This window comes from Crassostrea angulata, chromosome 4 (assembly GCF_025612915.1).
Source record: "Crassostrea angulata isolate pt1a10 chromosome 4, ASM2561291v2, whole genome shotgun sequence".
NCBI classification, from domain to species: domain Eukaryota; kingdom Metazoa; phylum Mollusca; class Bivalvia; order Ostreida; family Ostreidae; genus Magallana; species Magallana angulata.
The window spans coordinates 1405200-1427092 of NC_069114.1; the positions used below are offsets into that span (position 1 = coordinate 1405200).

The 21893-nt window shown below is 35.8% G+C and overlaps 2 protein-coding genes across 5 annotated transcripts in view; one reads left to right on the plus strand and one right to left on the minus strand.

Annotated features, from left to right (window-relative positions):
• LOC128179303 (FERM, ARHGEF and pleckstrin domain-containing protein 1-like) overlaps positions 1–21667 on the minus strand; it is a 71261-nt gene extending 49594 nt beyond the window's left edge. Inside the window, exons 1-2 of one of the 4 annotated variants that reach the window (XR_008243064.1) lie at positions 21622–21667; positions 21306–21449 (exon numbers count right to left, since the gene is read on the minus strand). The gene's annotated coding sequence lies outside the window, so the exon portion shown is untranslated. Of the gene's footprint in view, positions 1–21305; positions 21541–21621 lie in introns of those variants that run through there. The other 3 variants (XR_008243063.1, XR_008243062.1, XM_052846699.1) reach the window with 3 other exon arrangements.
• LOC128179308 (uncharacterized) lies at positions 10845–13934 on the plus strand. The gene is made up of 2 exons (XM_052846708.1): positions 10845–10958; positions 11539–13934. The coding sequence occupies exon 2, from the start codon at positions 11543–11545 to the stop codon at positions 13508–13510; it is 1968 nt and encodes a 655-aa protein (XP_052702668.1). The 5' UTR covers positions 10845–10958; positions 11539–11542; the 3' UTR covers positions 13511–13934.
• Positions 21668–21893: the final 226 nt, after the last annotated feature.

Below are 21893 nucleotides of genomic sequence, written 5' to 3' on the forward strand. Positions count from 1 at the left end.
GTGTGCATATTCTTAAAACTGAATGCATGCACTGACTGTTTGTGAAGCTGAAGAATGTGGGTTGGAAGCAAAAAGCAGCAATTAATTTTGCTCCTAGGAAGATAATCAAATTACAATTGTAATGCACTTAATGTACACAACAATTCCTTCTGTTCCAACAAACAAGTAGTTCCCTCTACAAGTACACAAAGGTTTAGGAGAACCGCTGCAATAACAGGCATCTCCAGGGGACTCATTGAGCATAATCTTTATGTTACATTTATAATTCATCCTTACTTCAAGTCATAATGACACAATCGGTCCCAGTAATAAGCCATGCAGCAACAGATCTATTGATTAAAGAACAATTCTTCCTCCTATGCAACAGAAACTTAGACAAACCTTGACCACGCTCTGGGGACAGACCACTCAGGGTAACAAGTACAGACTATAACAATGGCTGCACTGACAGAGACAAGTACAGACTATAACAATGGCTGCCCTGACAGAGACAAGTACAGACTATAACAATGGCTGCACTGACAGAGACAAGTACAGACTATAACAATGGCTGCACTGACAGAGACAAGTACAGACTATAACAATGGCTGCACTGACAGAGACAAGTACAGACTATAACAATGGCTGCACTGACAGAGACAAGTACAGACTATAACAATGGCTGCACTGACAGAGACAAGTACAGACTTTAACAATGGCTGCACTGACAGAGACAAGTACAGACTATAACAATGGCTGCACTGACAGAGACAAGTACAGACTATAACAATGGCTGCACTGACAGAGACAAGTACAGACTATAACAATGGCTGCACTGACAGAGACAAGTACAGACTATAACAATGGCTGCACTGACAGAGACAAGTACAGACTATAACAATGGCTGCACTGACAGAGACAAGTACAGACTATAACAATGGCTGCACTGACAGAGACAAGCGCCTGGAAGTGATTCAGCCATAAGTAAACAATCTACCTGGGGCCACTACAATCTCAAACTGCTGAGATTTCAAATTTAAGGAAATTGTGCACTTTGAACAAACATTTCTTATCTTTTCCCCATTTATCTTGCATAATCCAATCCCCCCCTCTCTCTCTCTCTCTCTCTCTCTCTCTCTCTCTCTCTCTCTCTCTCTCTCTCTCTCTCTCTCTCTTCTAATGAAGTTACATGAAATTATAATGTTAAGACACACATTACTTGTGATTTCTCAAAGTAAAGTTTTAACAATTATATTGTACATATTAAATGATACACTACAGGGCTGAGGCATTATCAATTTTTTCCTACAGATTGCTATATTTTCAGTAGCGTTGACAAATCTACACAGAGACCAGAGGCTGTAGATGATTGAGTGATCCCTGGGGAATCCCTGTGGGATCCCTATCCCTCTCCCCGTGTCACTGACCATCCACTCACTAACTGTGGTGATGCACCAATCAGATTAAAGCCTCAAATATTGGAAATTTCTGTCACTTGCCTAAGATGAATAGGCATTTACTGGTGTGAATAAAAATATTGACATCTCCCAATCATTTAGGAGATGCTAGCGCTCTATTGTGAAGTTGTTTGGCAAATAAGCAAAGCCAATATTGTCTTTCTATGCCTCAAGGCTTCAAAAGCAAAGAACTGAGTTAGACAAATGTAGAGAATGATTGACAAAATACCAATAATGGAAGCAGCTACAGTTAACACAGCAGCGGATACACTGTCTTAAGCCTTGATGCATACACCCATACTAGAATATGATACAGAAATTGAAAACATGACCCCCCTCCCCAAAAACTAATTTTACGGCTCAATTTCCTTTGCTTTTAGCGGTGACAATTCATTTCAACTGTGGTTGTCTGCTGAATTATCAGCAGAGTGAGGCAATATATATATAGGTCCAGTGTAGAGTTACTACCCCCCCCCCCCTACTCAGATATACATTTGTGTCATTCTTTTTTTTTTTTTTTTTTTTTTTTTTATTTGCAATTTTTTGTAATTACATTTTTCACATTCATACATACACAAACACACATACCATAGATTATAAGTAATTATACTATAAAGTTGATACAATCAGGAAAAAAAACTATATGACTTCTGCTCTAGATCTTGTATATATTAAACATCACAGAAAAGATTTTTCCATTCAGACCATATTGTATTATGTTTGTAAAAAGAAGAATTTCTAATTGCTAGACAACTTTCAATTTCATATCTATAAAGTAAATGACACATTAGTCCAGCAATGTTTGGGGGTTTTTTATTACAAAGACATTGAAAAATATACTGTTTGGTAAATAAAATTAGAAAATTAATGACTAAATTTGACTTTGAGAGAGGAGCCTCTCCGAATAATACATTGATTACATTAAAACCAACTCTCTTTGAGACAGTATTGTAAATATGCATACTCAAACTATTCCAGATAGCAAGTACAGTAGGACAAGATGTGAAAATATGTTCAATGGTTTCAACTTCACTCTTGCAGAAAGTACAAGTGTCATTATCAACTAATTTTAACTTTTTCAAGTAAGCTTTAACTGGGAGAAGTCTATGTAATGTTCTATATTGTAACCATTGTATAGAAGAGTCTTTAGTGACCTTGAAACATATTTTAAACACATCCTGTAAAATTAATTCAGGATATCCTCTTTGTACAATAGTGGAATTCCATCTTCTAATTGATGTTGGTAAAATACCTACTGTATTAGTATTAATTAATTTGTAAATATGCTTGGTACATTTCTTGTATAAAAGAATTTCAACACAATGATAAGGAACAAAAGGACCAATGCTATGGTTGTAGGTTTCCTTACAGAACTTTGAACCTTTTACAAACTTTGCTACAGCACTAATCATACTGTTGTATTGCATAAAACATATTTCAAAATTGAATTTCTTTTCAAAATCAGATTTTGATAGAAATGATCCATTTTCATATAAAAAGTCTTTCACAATTTTAACACCTCTTCTGTACCATTCTTTATAAAACACAGGCTTTTTATCCACCTTAATTTTAGAATTAAACCAAACTGGAGCATATATTATGTTATCATTTGAAATTCGACTTTGGTTAAAATTTATATTCAATACAATAAGCCATGACTTCAGAACATCTCTCCAAAAAGTGTTGGTACAGTTGTTCAAAAGATTTTCAATGAAAGCATCACCAAAATCCAAAAATCTAGACACAATATCTCCAAACACTGCTTTAAAAATACTCAACCAAGATTGTCCCCCCTGCACTAGTCTTTGTATCCAGGAACACTTTAAAGAAATTATAAAATTATTCAAGTTCACCATATTCAAGCCTCCTGCAAAGAGGTTTTGTGTCACGACTGAGCGTTTAATTTTATCACACTTGGATTTCCAAATAAATCTAAAAAAATCATTGTTCAAAAAATTAATTGTTTCTATTCTTGGATTTGGTAATGAAATAAGTAAATGGTTTATTTTTGGAATAATAAGACTCTTAAGTACAGTAAGTCTTCCTATGGGAGTAAGAATTCGCCTTTCCCATTGTTGGATGAGTGCAGAGATTTTTGGAATTTGAATATTATAATTTAATTCTGGAATTTGTTCCAAGTCAACAGAAAAATGAATACCTAATAATACAAATTCAGTGGCTCCCCAATCTAATTTCCATCTAGAGTGATGAAAGACTTCAGATGAAAATTTTTTTGAGCCAAACCATATAATTTTTGTTTTTGAGCTATTAACTTTCAACCCCGATATTTTTGAAAATAATTCTAAAGTTTCGAGAGCATTGAATAAAGATGAAGCAGAACCGTCAAGAATAAGGGATGTATCATCTGCATACTGGGATATTTTATGTTCTCTATCATACACAAAAATGCCTCTAATATCTTTATTTTGTTTAATTAGTATAGCCAATATTTCAGCACAAAGAATGAAAAGATATGGGGCTACAGGGTCACCCTGACGACATCCTCGCTGTATTTCAAACTGTTGTGACAGAAAGCCGCTTTGGAGAATAGCCGCTTTAAAATTTGTATTGAGAATTTTTACCCATTTGATGATATGATTTCCGAATCCAAACAAAAGTAACACCTTATAAATAAATGACCATGAAATTGAATCGAAAGCTTTTTCAAAGTCAATAAGCATGAGTAATCCAGGGATATTCTTGACTTCTGTATAAGACATAAGATCATAAATAAATCGTGTATTTTCACCAATGTATCTACCCTGTATGAAACCAGTCTGAGTATTAGAAATAAGTAAATCCAGAGTAGATTTTATCCTAAGACTGACACATCCAGATATTAATTTGTAAAAAACATTCAATAGTGTAATTGGTCGCCAATTTTTTAGGAATTGTCTAGGTTTGTCACCTTTAGGTAGGCATGATATAACTCCTAACCTCTGAGACACTGGCAATTCTCCACGTAAAAATATTTGGTTAATTGCTTTTGTTATATAGTTTTTAAGATCAGCCCAAAAAAACTTATAAAATTCAGCTGTGAAACCATCACTTCCAGGCGACTTGTTATTTTTCATGCTTTTTAAAACACTTAATATTTCACCTTCACTGAAGTTTTTATCTAAAATTTTAGATGTTGATTTATCTAATTTTGAAATATTATGAGGCTGGATAGTTGATTCTAAATCTATATCAGAAAGCTCATAATCTGCATTTTTAAAAAGATTCTCATAGTAAGCTTTCACCTCATCCATGATTTCTAACTGATTATATAAAGTCTTCTCTTCTGATACTACAACTTTTTTAATAATTTTATTAAGAAAATTTCTTGACTCTAAATGACAGAAATATTTAGTAGGTTTTTCTCCTTCATCTACCCATTTTGCACGAGAGCGTATAAAGTGTCCTCGTAATTTTTCTTTTCTGAAAATTTCAAGAGCTGCTTGTTTTTCCTCTAACAATGAAAGATCAACAACATTACTATTTTCTAGCTCATTAATATCTGATATCAGTTGCTTTTCTATCTTGTCATTGTTCTTCTTCCTATAAGATGAATAAGAAATTGTCAAGCCCCTTATTTCCATGAGAAGAATTTCCAAAAATGCAGATTCATCTATGGAGTTTTTATATTGATCTTTAACTGACTGAATGACTTCTTTAACTTTTTCAACATAAGTTCTATCCCGAAGTAAATTATTATTAAATTTCCATAGCCCTCTACCTCTTAAAAAAGTATTAAATTTAAATTCAAATACAACAGCAGAATGGTCTGACCTATACCCAGATTTGATCGAGACATTCTCAACAATGTTTGAAAGATTTTCTGAAATCAATATATAGTCAAGTCTCCCTTGTTTTAATGGATTTCTCTTTCTCCATGTGTAAGCTTTTTTATCAGGGTTAAGAATACGATAGTAGTCAATCAGACATAAGTCGCTCATAATTTCTAGCAATTTTTCTTTAGCTTTTGGATTATTAACATGTGAATAATTCTGAGTGTCAAGAGTTTGATTGAGGGCTATATTAAAATCACCACAAAGAATATAATAGTCATTGTCAAACTCTAAAAAACATTCACGTACTTCTTCAAAAAAATCTGGACAGTCAGTGTTGGGACCATAAATATTAATCATTGTAACTCTATTGTCATCAATACTTAAATCCAAAGCCAATAAATTGCCATTACTGTCTTTCTTTTCTTTATGTAACTTTAATTCAAAATTATTGTTAAAAAAAACAGCAACCCCTCGTGAATTTGAACAGAGAGAATTAAAAATGCACCTATAACCCCATTGAGTTTCAACAATAGTCTCAAGATCGGACGTAAAATGGGTGTCCTGAAAGCATATAATTGAATACTCTTTAGATTTGTAAAAATTCAACACATCTTGTCTTTTGGATGGAGTACCGAGTCCTTGACAGTTTACTGTTGCAATTTTGATTGTATCAACCATGATCTGATATGGAGACTAAACAGACATTCATACTACACATTCATACAAAAAGGCCTAAAGAAAAAAATACAACGGTATAAAATACAAGAATGGTTTAAACAGCACTAGTTTTAATAACACAAAAACGTTCCTGGTAGGTACATGTACTCACGTCCCGTTGAAAAAGAGTTGACTGAAAAACAGCACAGGGTTGCACGACACCGGAAGTCAATATAGAGGAACATAAAATACAATTGTGATCGGACAACAAGAAAAGTTCCGGAAAAAAGTTTAAACGCATCGTATTCATCAGCGTCCCTTCAGGTTGCTCTGCACTTTCGCATCAATGTCATCGAATATGTCAAATTTTACGCGTCTTTCGTTACTCAGCTTCCCATAAACAGATCCATTGAAATACCAAGCGGATGAAATTTCTGGATGCTTTAATAAAGCCGTGATGAGTTCTGTGTTTGGTCTGGTCACGTCATCAACTAACTTCATTCCGTGTCCAAGCTTTTTTACATCTGACCTCTTTTTCATAACCCTTGCCTTGATGTTTGTGTTCAGGACTTTAACAATAATGGGTCTGGGTTGATCTTTTCTACCTGGTATTCTGTGTGCGGCAATTATTTCTTGATCGTCTAATTCAACATTTGCCTTTTCTTTGAGGAATTTTTTTACCAATTTCCAAGTATTTTCTTCATCATTTTCGGTAACTCCCATAATTTTGAAATTATATTTTCTTGAGTATTGCTCGTTTTGATTGCTGAGTTTCATAGCTTCTCTTGATACAATTTCTGTTTTATGTAATACTTGCTTTGATTCGCGCAGTTCTTTGTTAGTACTGGCTAGCTTTTCTCTGAGAGTTTCGACATCTTTTTCAAGGTTTTCAATGTTGTTTTCCATTTTTACAATTTTTGTGTTGTAACATTTTTCTAGTTCTTCACACCTTTTGTTTATTTCGTCTTTAATTTTAGTTTCTATTTTTTTATTGTTTTGTTCGACGATCCGTTTAACAATCGAAGAGACCAAAGATTCCAGCTTATCGTCTTTAATTGTTTTTTGAAGTTCCATTTTGACCTCTTTGATGTCCTGTTGTATGAGAATTAGAGTTTTGTTTACCTCGGACATAGTGCCGTTATCACAGGTCTGCTCCGGGGTATTTTCAGGACCGATTTCGTCTGTTTTTTTAGTAGATTTTTTTGGTGGCATTTTTTTAACAAAACTATCCAGTGTATTCATATACAAAAACGCTGCTTAGGATAAGTTCAAGATAAATGTAAACACAGTAAGCCACGTATATATGTTATGAATCGATTGTCCAGAGCACTACTCACCGGTAGTCAGAGAATAAACAGTTTTTGTTCATAAAACACAAAATGTAAGGAAATATAAGATGAAACTCCCAAAATATACCTTGAAAGTCACAGATGTGAGAATTGTAAGTCCGAAAAGGATCACTAATGCGCCGGTATCGATATCCTGACTATTTTTCCTGAGCTCTTCACGCACCTGTTACCAGCACTAGCGCCATCTTAGAACCCCCATTTGTGTCATTCTTAAAGTTACACAGCTATGTACACTTTTCTACATCTATGTACACTTTTATACATCTGTGTACACTTTTATACATCTACGTACACTTTTATACATCATTCTACACTCTTACACATCTATGTACACTTTTATACATCTATGTACACTCTTACACATCTATGTACACTCTTACACATCTATGTACACTCTTACACATCTATGTACACTCTTATACATCTATGTACACTTTTATACATCTATGTACACTCTTACACATCTATGTACACTCTTATACATCTATGTACACTCTTACACATCTATGTACACTTTTATACATCTATGTACACTTTTATACATCTATGTACACTTTTATACATCATTCTACACTCTTACACATCTACGTACACTCTTACACATCTATGTACACTCTTACACATCTATGTACACTCTTACACATCTATGTACACTTTTATACATCTATGTACACTCTTACACATCTATGTACACTTTTATACATCTACGTACACTTTTATACATCTTCGTACACTCTTACATGTCTGTGTTTACTGAACTTCATATCCAACAACATGAATGCTCCTCCATTACTGGGAGGGACAAGTTAATGATATAAAATCTCATACATCCACCTTCACTCTTTCTCTCTTACATTTTGTGTCACAGAACTTTCTGTTCACTGGTCCTGTGCCATCACTGAAGGATAACAAAGCTTGCTTAATTAATATAGTCCCCTCTCCCCCATCTCTCAACCCCCACCCAGCCACCCATCCCCTCTCCAAACTCCTCAAATCATATCCACCATCTTAATATTTTTACCTCAGTTCTTATAGTGCTAAGCCCCCCCCCCCCCCCCCCCCACTTCCCCTAGATGTTAAAGTCAAAGCATATTTCTGCCAACATATTTATAACAAAGTCTTACCGGCATTCTTGGTGGGAGCTTTCCAACATATGCCACTCACTGGGGTCACCCAAATAAACACTCGCCCCAGCTGTCTCCCAATCCACACACAGGGCTGGTACTAGGGGCGATCTGATAATCTTGATCTAACTGATCAAATGCATGCTTCAAAAACTTAATATCTGATTTTATGAATGTGTGCACCCATGAGAATGTAGCGATACTTTACAAATGCAGACTTTATCTGGGTGACCACTGACCCAGATATCTGCCATTGTTGGTGTACATCATGGCGACTCAGATCAATGGCTGTCAGAAATATGCCATTAATTTCTTTCATATTAAGCAAACTGGTGAACCCTAAACAAACACAGCCTCATGAAAGAAGGATCTTTGTTGAATCTAATAAAGTGTTAAACAAAATTCAATTGTGCATGTTTACATATATTATATATAAAAACTTTAACTTGCCATACTGACAAAGTAAAAATAATGAAAAACTTCTATGATTGTTGAGTCTATTTCAATTTCTCTCTCTCCTTTCTTCAACAATATCACTCTCTCTTGCTGAAAAATATCTCTCTGAAAGAGATTTCTCCAAGATCTTGTTTCCTCTTCCCCAAACACAGCAGGGCTTGAATGGTCAAGGGAAAGATCTGGGGGAGTGGAAGTACAGAGTAAGACAGAGTGAGAGCAAATCAGTCCCTACCCAAAAAACACTCAGTGTTTTTTTTCACCAATTTGGGACTGGGGGCTGGGGCCCTTTTAATTGGGAAAAATAGCGACAAAACAGGAAAATTGGGAAAATTCATTTTCATTGATAATAATGAAATTTAATGATCTCTATGACTATAATTTATTCAAAATGAAATACAAATTAAAGCACAATGCTTTTTTTTCTATTGTTTATCCAGTATTCATTACCGGAACCGGAACATGCTAGATAAGACGTACGTAAAATTTTGATAACTCATACAAAGATTTTTTTTTTTAATTACAATTGGGAATTTTCGGTCCGAAATTGGGAAAATATTTGGAAATTTCTGATTGGGACTGGGGACGAATTTCGGCCCCAAATCAGGCCCCAAAAAACCACTGACACTGCAATACATTGAGACACACAAGAAGCTTAAAGGTGAAGGAAAATGGGTAAGGGAACTTAGGAGAGTACACAGCTATGTATCTCTTGTGAACCAGCATCTCTCTAGAGAGGTATTGTATCAACGACCTATGAGGGTCAAGAAATCAACAAATTATAAAACGTCACAGAGTACACATATCACACAGGGCATCAGTTAAAGTCCATCAAACAGTGCACCTTGTGACCACTGCCCCATAAAACCCCTTAGTGACGACTACTACATTTATTGATGCAGGACAACATGGACATATCCCTGCCTAATTTGTACATGTACCGTATTATTATTGAGTAGTCCAAATAAACTCAGCCAGTGCACGGGGTTTTACGACTATCCGGTCCTCATTCCTGTACACCAACGATTAATATTGCCTCATCTGCCATGGTCATAGATCAAGTTATATCATCTTCTAGTCGTGTTTTACACGACTACTCTCAGGCAAGATCAAAACAACACTCGGTGTAAACAGCTTCACTCAACAGAAAGTGGAACTTTGATCAATAATTTCTCAAAGAAATCCCCGTCTATCTCGAGTCTATCTCGAGTCTAGCCGTCAATACTTCATCAATACCACCTTATCAGCACCACACAGAGTTAGCTAATGCTACTGAAACAAACTCTTTTTTTCTAGAAATCAGCTAAATAAATGCTACCCAAACAAACTCCTTCCCCTAGAAATCAGCCAATGCTACAGACATATGTAGATACACTGTGGGAGATATAATTTGTCTGAAAGCAATGTTCATGAATAATACCAACTTCAACTTACACCTGTTTATATGTGGAAGAAATAAAATGTGTGAGAAAATTAAAATACATACGGCAATTTCACATATTAACTAATAATTACCCTGTTCTGATCTCAAGATCACGGCTATGTGCAACTCAGTGTGCTAATTGTCAAACATGGAAGTTATTTAAATCCGTACAACTAGATCAAAGAATATCCTGATTAGAATATTTTTGAAACAAATACATCCTTATCCAACACATGAAAAGTGAAGAAAAAAATGATTAGATGATATAAAATATCTATTCAAAATGATGCACATCTATGCCTCTAAGAATATGGTGTACAAATAAAGGTCAATTTTTCAATTCAATGGTTTAGTGATACATTCTCAATTATTTCCCACCATGACGACACAATAAGAAAAATTTGTAGTTCATCCCAGCTAGAGTTCTCTCCCCTATCAGAGAGTTGTTGTACCGTAATGGAGCTAGCACCACCACTCTATAGTCACCCCTCTTGTCTTACTTTACTACAGTACATGTCTTGGACACTTGATTACCGTAATCCGGTGAATATAATACGCAGTAGTGTACGATACGCACCCCCCACTTTGGGCCTGAAAATGGTGAAAAAAAAGCTTGTTGGGATGTACAGTCATTTAGGGTATTTCGGGTCACCCCGATTTTCGGGAGTCATCGGGGTTTTCCATACACAGTTCCCGTTAAACGTTACAGAAAAACGAAATATATTGCAGTCACGTCCATCAAGGTATGTTATATGCATTCACACAGTTACAAAGGAAAATATTGAAAATAGATGTCTTAATTAATACGTTGATTAATTGGCTTATGTGTCCCGACCAGAGAATTTTGCATGTCAAAAACGGAGACATCTTTTTTTCTTCGATCATGTGAAGTTTACGTTTGATAAAACATTACGTGTTATATACTGCTGGAAAGGAAATTTTATACGCTTTCTAATGCAACTAAACAAATTTTGGTTGCAATAAAATCTATTGAGGTAGTGGTGTATTCCTAGCCCCCTTCGGTTTAGGTTATTTCGGGTCATGTGCGTTTTTAGAGCCTCGCGTTTTCGTATGTCACATGTCGATGTTTACATTGTGCTTTTTCAATATTATCATGATTATAGCTTATTCGTATGTAGAAAATTTGTTATACTAAATTAAACATTATAAAAGTAATCATTTTATTAAGAAAAATCCATTTTTTGGTATGTGTGTATTAAATAAGTTGCTGCGACCTGCAATTTTTTTTTCAATGACAATGTACATGTAGACAAGTGGTGAATAAACATACTAAGCCCCTACATACACATTGCTTATTTTCAGAAGAATGGGGAGAACTAGAAAGAGGAAGGAAATTTGGACACCATCTAAAAGTCCTGCTCAGAAATTGGCAAAACAAATATCAAGAAAGTACAAGTCTCCCCACAAGGTTGCCAGGAAAGCATTGTATCAGGTATTCAATAAGCAATTATCTATTAGAAAAGCTGCACGGGAACATAATATTTCATACTCATCATTGCAACGTAGAACAAGTGGGTTGGTAGATGTAGAGAAAAAAAGAGGCCCAGAGACCATCTTCAACAAGTCTGAAGAAGAAACAATGGCAAAGTATTTGTCTGAAATGGCACAGCGTGGGATGGGTTTACGACCAACCGAGTTCCTAGATTTTGTTGAGAACATAATGAAAAATGACAAGAGGAGAAAGACCTTCAAAGATGGTCGTCCAAGTTGGGACTGGTATTATGCATTTATGAAACGCAACAAACACATTGTTCAAAAGCGAAAAGAAACGCCTCTTGAAATTTCTAGAGCTAAGGTGACTACAGAAGAAGTGGATGGTTGGTTCCATAATTACAGAATGTTTATGTCAGACAACCATTTGATGGACAAACCAGAAAGAGTATATAATGCAGATGAAACTGGTTTCACGATGGGTTCAAAATCTGGTGAGGTCATAGGTCCTGCCAAAAAAGTCCAAAAGGAACCAGTCCCACACGTAAGTGGTGGAAGAAGTAAGGAACGAGTCACTGTTATGTACTGTGCAAATGCAGAGGGCAGTATCCTTCCTCCTTTCTTTGTTTTTGCAAGACCAAAACCAACTTCATATGACTTGTTAGCAGGTTCGCACAGGAATGCTCGAGCAGAGTTCACAGATAAAGGATGGATGGATGCGGAGACTTTCAGGAAATTTATTCATCATTTGCATGCACATGCTGTTAAAGAGAGACCAATAGTGTTGCTGATAGACAGTGTTGGAAGCCATGTTGACATGGAATCCTTTTCTGCAGCCAAAGAATTAGGAATTGAAATATATCGATTGGTTAGAAATGCTACCCACCTCATGCAACCACTTGATGTTGGAGTATATGGTCCCATGAAAAAAAGTTGGTACAAGCACCTGAGAGATCACACCAGGCACCACCCAGAAGACATGGTGAGGAAGCAAAATTTTGCCAGACACTTACAGGTTGCTTTCATGGATTTTTACAAGCCAGTAACCGTCCAAAAGAGCTTTGCTACATCAGGTGTCTTCCCTGTAGACAGGTCTGCTATCTCCGACTTGAGATTAAAACCTTCCTTGACATATGAAGAGGCCACATTATCAGTGGATACCTCTACCGCCTGTACACCAACATCTTCAAGAGCAACCACATTTTCCTGCGGGTCTACTGAAGAGCATTCAGGTTTAGATATCCTTGCACAAGCTGCTTCAGCTGTTGATTATGAAGCATCAGGAAATTTGCCATCCTCCATTCATGAACAAGTTTCACCACTAATTGTGTCTGCAGTTAAATTACCTACCATAAGAACAAAGACGGCTAAAAGGAAAAGACTTGCAGATGAGCTACCAGACAACCTTACTTCTGAAAATGGCATAAGAATGATGGGACTGAAATCACTCGAAAAAGCTAAGAGTTTCGCAAGTAAAGAGAGGAAAGCCCGGGAAAGATATCTGAAATCCAAGGAAAATGTAAGGAGCAAAGGCCAGAAGACAGGCAAAGGAAAGCAGAGAAAGAAGGTTGTTACAACACAGATGACATTAGAAGCGACTCGTTCTGATAATCAAGGTCCGTCCACCTCACATACTGACACCAGAGCAAAGGAGATTTCAGAAACTGAACGTTGTTTTGTGTGTCATGCAGATGAGTCAGAACCAGGAGATTGGATACAGTGTGATTTGTGCCGCAAATGGGAACATATCTTGTGTATTCCAGCTGCGCATCCATGGGACAAAGATGCAGCTGTTGACGAATCTGTTGAGTTCATATGCCACAACTGTACATCTATTTCATAGATATCATATGATATTTACCTGCTTGTTGCCAACCTCCTCTTGTATAACAATATTAGTGAATATCTATTTTTTTTTAAAGTTTATAATCTGGATTTTTTTCCAAGCCACACATAAAATTGTATATTTGAATATTCTCTGCTTAGTGCATGACATTATTTATAATGCAAAGTATGTTTTATATAAAATATGATACAATGTAAAATCAAAATCAGAATATAATCTAAAAGATGGTTGGGGGGTTATTAGATGCATTAAGAATATTCGTTTTCTTATAAATCTGTATGACTGTATTTTTTTCTTTTACAGGAACCAAACAAGGAGATAATTTATATCAAAAACTGTGTAATTAAGGGCTATCATGAGTATAAAGTAAAGCCACTTGTGACAAGTGATTTGGAACTTCAGGTTGACAGAGAATATTCAAATATTCATGATACAGATGCATGTGTAGTCTGGGTGCCAGAAAATGTTCCAGAGAACCTGGAGAATTCAGTGAGTGATGGGAAGAGAGGCCTGAAATTACGTGACATAGCAGGTCTTCCATGTGGTCATGTTCCGAGAGGTTTGGCGAGTGCCTTTAGGTATGTGATGGATGCTGGAGGTGTAGTAACTGCAATCGTTACTGGTGAACCATTGCCCAGTTTTCCACCCTGGCCCCATATGCTGGAAAAAGGAGGAGGTGTTGTTATACCCTGCCAATACAAAGTGTGTCCCAAAAACTTCCATGCAGCATTGACTGTTATAGAGCAGCATATTGAAAATATGCCTGAAAAGTCTGTCATTAATGTCTCTGTGTCATAAATTGTGATTCTTTTATCAAAGTACATTTAACGAGGCTGGGGTGTCGTAGCATATTTATCTCCTATAAATGAAGAGCTATATATATACATGATATATAGAAAATATAGAAATTGGTAAACATTTTAGAAATTTCTCTTCATCAAATAATTGTTGACACATTTATAGACCATATCTTATTTTTTCAGCTAAATTTGATGGTTAATTAAATTTTTAAGACAACAACCCCCAGCCTCCTTAATAGAATGTGAAGTTGTTTTTATACATGTATGTCCAAAGTAGGACCTTTATTTTCAATGTAAAAGTTTACATACTAAGTTTGACATACTTAGTCTTAATATCATTTTAATTAAGATGCACATAAATTTGAATGTGAGAGAGAGAGAGAGAGAGAGAGAGAGAGAGAGAGAGAGAGAGCATGAATTTGCCAGACTTATGAGAGAGAGAGAGATATGCACATTTCCACTGAAAGTGAGGGGTGTTTTACAATGTAATACCAATGTGCTATATTATTACTATTATGTTTATTTTGTAAATCTATATACTTTTTATATGTTTATATTTTATATGAGTCCTAGCAGGACGAATTTACTTTTTTTTGTTACTGTATAATTTTTTTATAGCCTTTTACCATGTTTACATTCCTAGTCATTTTTCCGTTATTTAAAACCAGGTGTTTCCATTGTTATTTTTTTTCTTTGTTAAAAAGTCATTTTATTGAAATAAATAATGACAAAAATGTTTGCCTCTGAATTAACAATCCAAAGGACATAATTCCATGGTCTTCAAGCTAGATCCGCCCCACATTACACACGGTCAATATAGTGTGTTGATATCAGCTTTCACCGTGAGCGATTTCCCCCACAAAAAATCATTTCTGTTGAAATAACAATTGGATATTAGCAAAACTAACTAATTTTGGTCATAAAACAACATTAAATGTAATTTTTGTTTTGTTTTGCACACGTTTATAAAGTGACCCGAAATAACCGGAAGTGACCCGCAGTTCCTTGAATTGAAGGTCTAAATAAAGCTCCCACTGCGGTCGTTTTATCAATGATAATCGCAATTTGGTTCGTAAGTCTTTTCAATCAAACAATAAACTTCTTAATAATGCCCAGGTTCATTAATAATATTCGTTTGTTTATTTAATTGCAGTAGAAATGTAAAAAGTGGCCCGAAATACCCTAAATGACTGTATAATACGCATCAAAAAAATTGACCAAACAGTAATCCTGAGTATCAACAAAGCAGTATACTTTGTATGCACGCTCAACTTCATCGCGGGAATACGCTACCGGAAAAAAGAAAAACACAATATTTTCTTAGATACGGATTTATTGTAACTAATACATCGCGGTAATATCTTTAATTCATAATCAATGTTTTAAATAGGCCTTGTATTAAATATTCTACCGTAAAAAAAATCAACTACTTTTAACAAGCGTGATATAATTGTTTAGTCATTACAATCCCTGTGAAGTGAAAAAAAGACGATGTACAGGTATGGAGATAACGGACCTAATTAAATTCTTAAATGACTCCGATCAAAGTGATCAATTAGAGGCCTGGGACTTAATAAAATTTATGCACAAATAGTTGTGTTGTGTATAGTACACATAGCCTAAGGGGGTGTCTGAGATACCCAAGGTGTCAAGCGTTAGCGGTGGGGGACCACAACTGTTTCAATGGCTTCAATTAACGGAAAAGGTTATAGAATTATTTTTATTCATAATTATTTGCAATAAATTAATTAAAATTACTTGAAAATGGTTAAAAATGAGCCAACTGATGTGTAAGCTGTTTTCAAAGATCGTCTACAAATAGCACGTGGCCATCGAAGTCCGCATTCTATTAATAACAGCTGTAATGGCGGCGTACACGGAAATAAAGAATAGGCAGTTCAAATTAATTTTTAAAGGCCATTTTGAAACAGTTTATTTATTAACAGACTTAAAGTGTACATTTTCTTTAATTACATGCTACTAGGTAGTATAACAATGATTTCCTAAGGGTTACATAGTAATATATATGTGATAATGAAGGAATGTTACGATGTATAGCGGGGTATCGGTCCTGTCTGTGAACAGCATAGGTAATACGGCAGTATGATACCCCGTGCTTCAGCTAGGGAAAAAATATGTCCAAATCCTATAGGGATGTATAATACGCACCCCTTTCTCACGGTAAAAAATGCTTGGAAAAAAGTGCGTATTATATTCAGCGGATTACGGTAATATCGACACATCAAAGAAAGGTGATAATCCCCTTGTAATCCAGTCCCTGTATTATTGATGGAGAACCTTGACTTAGTACCAACACCAAGCATTCCTAGTAAGAGAATCAGCAACTTACACATCACTTAGGTGAAAGTTAAGGTTTACATTCCTTTTCTTTTTTATTCTTTCTCTTCCATTGTCTATTCAGTACACGTCTTCTCAATCAACTTTCTCTACCATCTTCAAGTCTTTTAGTTTTTTACACTTACTTTAATCCCCTCTCGTTCTCTCTCCATCTTTTTCTGGACTCCAACTTCTTTCTCTCTCCCTTTCAATATCTTTTTCCTCTAATACCAATGTATGGGTGTTACATTAAGGCCCTAAGCCCCCCCCCCCCCTTTCCAAAATAAGGCACTATACATTGTTAGATAAATATCCTCTGTAAACATCAGTGTACCCTACCTTGGCTGATTTCTGTTTCATCCACTTGAGACAATTGACTTGTAAAGATGGCTGATCAAGGTTCAAACATTTCGTTACAAAAGACACTTGAGTTCTATTGATTTGCCAGATAATACTTCATTTAATTTCAAAGAGTCGGGTCAATGAAAACGTCAATCCAGCACGGGAAGTTTTAGTGGTCTGTGCATCTCTCTCTCTCTCTCTTTGAAATTCTCTCTCCTTCCCCTCTCTCCTTTGCCTCTCTCTCTTATTTCTCTATTCTTCCTCACTTTCTTCTCTCTCTGATTTCTCTCTCTCTCTCTCTCTTTCTCTCTTCTCTCTCTCTTTCTCTCTCTCTCTTTCTCTCTCTCTCTCTCTCTCTCTCTGGACTCAGCTTCCAATGCTTTTACACAATATACTAACAAGCCTCACAAAGTCCAATTATAGAGCCATTTTCTTATCTTCGTTAACAGCCTTACATTAAGCAACGAGTACCGTTTTACAAGGCCCTGATTTCTCTCGGACCAAACCTGTCATTATCAAATTAGGAAACTGGTGGTTTCAGTCAGTTGGGGGTTAATGCAGGCTTTTGTACAACAACAATGCAAGACGTGCCAATACTGCATAGCTCCATCGTAGCAAAACAACTATGCATGAAAACGCAACATGCAAGTGGAGGCTTTAAATGCCGAGAAATGATCAATAATTCAGAAGGGGGCAGGTATCATAATGGCCATCAGTGACACGGGCTCAGTACAGTAACAACTTCCACAAATCCAGATTATTTATGCAGTGCACAGATTATGAGATATACCCTAAGATCAGAGAGAAAGAGACAGAGACAGAGAGAAAGAGAGAGAGAGAGAACAGAGACAGAGACAAAAAGACAGAGAGAGACAGAGAGAGACAGACAGACAGATCTCAAATAATGATATCAATAGACATTTTATACAATCAACATAATGAGATACGATTACCTTTCTGATATCAAATCAAGCATTCATTTACTAAATGATTTTAAATCTACACATGTTTAAGCAGTTTTAGATGTATCAAGATAACCAAGGCCGTCACTAATCATTCTAATGGACTGAGTGAAATTGACATCCCTGGTCCACTGACTTACCGCTACCTACGAGCATAAAACAATTTCTCGCCCCACTGACCATGGAAACTATTTAGCTAGATCTTAGGTGTGTACTTTCAAGTGACCTGGGGGGACAAGTCTCTGTAATTGGGGGTAAGGGCCAGATTACTCATGGAACAAAAACTCCGAGAGCCAACATCAATATCGTCACTGCACTGTGTAGCTCAATGAGAGACACAATATCGGCCAGCCAAAAACCCGTGTATCGATTCCCATTCCGACATCCTGTGTTATATTTATCATTCCAAAACGCAGAATGTTATCTTTAATTCTTTTTCATCAGCACTGAAACAACACTGCACAGAACAAAGTCATAACATGAAAACCTCTCATCACTTAATTCAAGAATACACATGGAATATATTTTTTACCATAAACTGTCTACTATTTTCAGTATTTTGGACTTCGACCAAGCTTTCCTCCCACCTAGAATGTAGTAAAGTTTACACTGCAGCCCCCCAGGGACAGGAGCGCAGGAGTTTTAATTACTGTCCCATTACCCACCATAATTAGGCTGCCATAAATATTACATTGTAAACTTGATTACTTCATAAACCACTGAGAATGCTTCATCCTGTTTCTATACCACTGGGTCCCACTATAGACTGTGGAATTGGAATAAACTCGGTTAATTAATATTTACAACTCTTGTTATATTGTCACTCGTATCAACAAAGACGATTTAAAATTCATGTACATGTAAAAGATAAAGTCGGATCTATGATTAAGCTATCATGTCGACTACAGTACATCTTAACTGGCAGCAACATAATATGAAAATATGATCCATTTAAGAAGATTAAGACCAACTCTAAAAATTTGTTGGTTTCACATTGTTGTCTCTCGAACTTATTATACAGATACTGAATTAGTTAAGAGTCAGAGCTTTTTCAATGCAATTGTGTGTAAATGTATTTCCTATTTCATCAAAATGGTTTCAAAATGAAGTTTTTGTGAGACTTTGGACAATAATTACTTTCCCACGCCTACTGACCGGCCACTGAGTCAGGAGTTAACAAATAAACAATGTCATAAAAGAAGAAAAACTAACATACTTAAATCTGTACACTTTCGATGTCTACACACTTCAAATGTATTGTAATTTGGATAACAGTTTTCAGTCCCAATTAAAATTGAACCAATCAAATGACAGTGTTAACAGGAGAGTTTTTTTTAAGGGTTCTCGGTTTTCTAGACCACAAAGTCCAAACTGAGATACAAATTCCACCAATCAAATGATGTACGACTTGGGTCTTTTATTACTTCACTCCACAAACTCAATGCACATTGGTTTACTCAGATCCCTTTCAAATTTGTATAGTTGATTGCACAATTCACCTAAATATTTGCAACATACATGTACTTCTTCTTTGAACCAACTGTTGTACATAAAGTTCAAACCATCAGTAATCCTCCTTCTAAAAAAAACCAGCAGGTGGTATCTCTGTCCGATAATACTACCTTTAAGGCAAATTCCCCCACTCCCATCTCTTGAACCCACCCCACCCCTGACACAGAGACTCTAACCCAACCCAAAAGTTGCAGTCCACCTGCCCCTAACATAATTCCTTCTGTATCCCTACCATTCTGACCCAACCCATCCCTAACAATTTGACCCTCACCTACACTTACCGATGTGAACCCATCTCTAACATTTCTACCTGGTATTCATGGTAGGGGTACAACATCTAATAATGGCACTCCAATTTTGATGACCCCCCCCCCCCCCCCCCCACAAACAAACACTCCTTCCTATTCTGCCGCTTTTTCTGTTGAGAGTGAATCTAGATGCTACTTCAGTACTTAGTCCTGTACTGTAGCTGTGACTAAGATGAAAACCAAGACCGGAAACCACCGACAGTCTAGAAGAGCTTGAGGAACTCCCCACATCAAAACATGCCCCACTTAAGTCAAGAGGCACCACTTCTACAGACCCTCACCGAAGTAAAGAAGTGAATGGGTACCACTTAGTGAACTGTCAATAAGACCTGGACAAAATCTGAATCAAGTGAATCTTTATCTCATACATCTGCTTGAAATCACTGTTTACATTAACATCTATTAAGTTATCGTAAAAATTCAAAAGACATAGCAGAAAATTTGTGATTTACTTATAGCAAATCTTATTTTGGATTTATATGTCACCAACTATCTCTACTTTTAACTAATAAATTATCTCAGTTTTTGATAATTCCTAAGATTATGAAATGAAGACATTTTTTGTTTTGACTGAGAGACACATGCTAAATGATACATGAATGTCAAACTTTTAACAGAGTTTGCTACTGGCAAATTCTAAAATTGTACCTTAAATCAGCAAAGAGAAGTTCTTAAATGAACACACATCAAACAAATGAGATAACAAGGCATGCACGTTTATGATTATGCAATAATGCAACATGCGCAAAATACAGGTAAATGCAGGTAACACGTTTGCACACTTGTTCCCTGGCCCTAAATGTTGCCATGCTGGTGAATTCAATCCCTGCCCTGCATTATTGATGAAGTTAGCAAATACACATCAACACATAAACAGATGGTTAATGTGTTAAAGACCCGGTCACCTTTTCAGGTCAAACTCACCTGACCCAATAAGTGATTATCTGATTAACTGTAAACTCTGTCTGTGTTTACAAATTTTGACCTAAGTCATTGTAAAGAGAAAACACACGTTTTCGGAAATGCTAAAACTATAACAGTACAACACATGGACACTTTTGCATCTGAAATGTGGATCTAATGTGTGGATTAAAAAACTATTACGAATTTTAAACTTTAGATCTGCTTGGAAAATGGAAAGTAAGGGAGATGAGATGAGTAATATATGGACACACTTCACATTATCAATCCATAAGGACATTCCACACCTGAGTCCCTCCCAATCCATTCCACCCATCTACTATAGCATGGCACCTGTTTTTATAGAGGCTTGATAACATTCAAGTGTGATTCATAGAGTCCATAATCGGGGTCCATAAAATCGCTGCTCGCTTCACCAGTTCACATTAACTTATAAAAACGTTCTAAAATATCTGCTCCTTAACCATAACAAAAGATTTCTTACAAAATCGTTCTGATCTCTAAATGAAAAATATATTTTGTATAAAATAAAAATGCAGTGGGCACAATGTGTGAATTCGTCATTGTGCAAAACCGAAAAAGCCTCCAAGTGTAATTCTCGCTTACTTACCGTGTGTAAACTCTGGGTATAAATAATGTGTTCCTTTGTTAAAAACAGTAAAATATCCTCTTGTAATAACGTAATAACGAAGTTTACTGTCACTTTTCACACTATTCCGACATCGGAGACACGCTGTTGAAGCTTGACCTTTGCCTTCAGAATTCAGAAATAAACCCCCTCCGGGGAAAAAAATGTAAAATACGCACTAAAAATAATTGAAAAAATAAATCAAGCCAGATCACATATATGAAATAGAAAAATATTGATTAAAACAATAAACGTATTGCAACAACAAAGATTGAGAAAATATTATTATCTAATTTACGTTATAAATAGGTTTGCACGAAAATCACCGGAACAGCCAATGCGAGCTATTTTACGAATCACAGACGCAAATTCGTAGTTAATAGTACAGTGTTGCTCAAAATCTCATCCACAATTAGTCCCACACTGGCTAATTATATACGCACACGATTTCAGTAGAATTAAAATTACAAAATTGAAATTATATAGGATAATAGAAACTACTTTTATTTTCATTTATTGCATTAATTAATTCTATGGTCACTGTCGGCAAGTTATGTTTAAACATGAAAA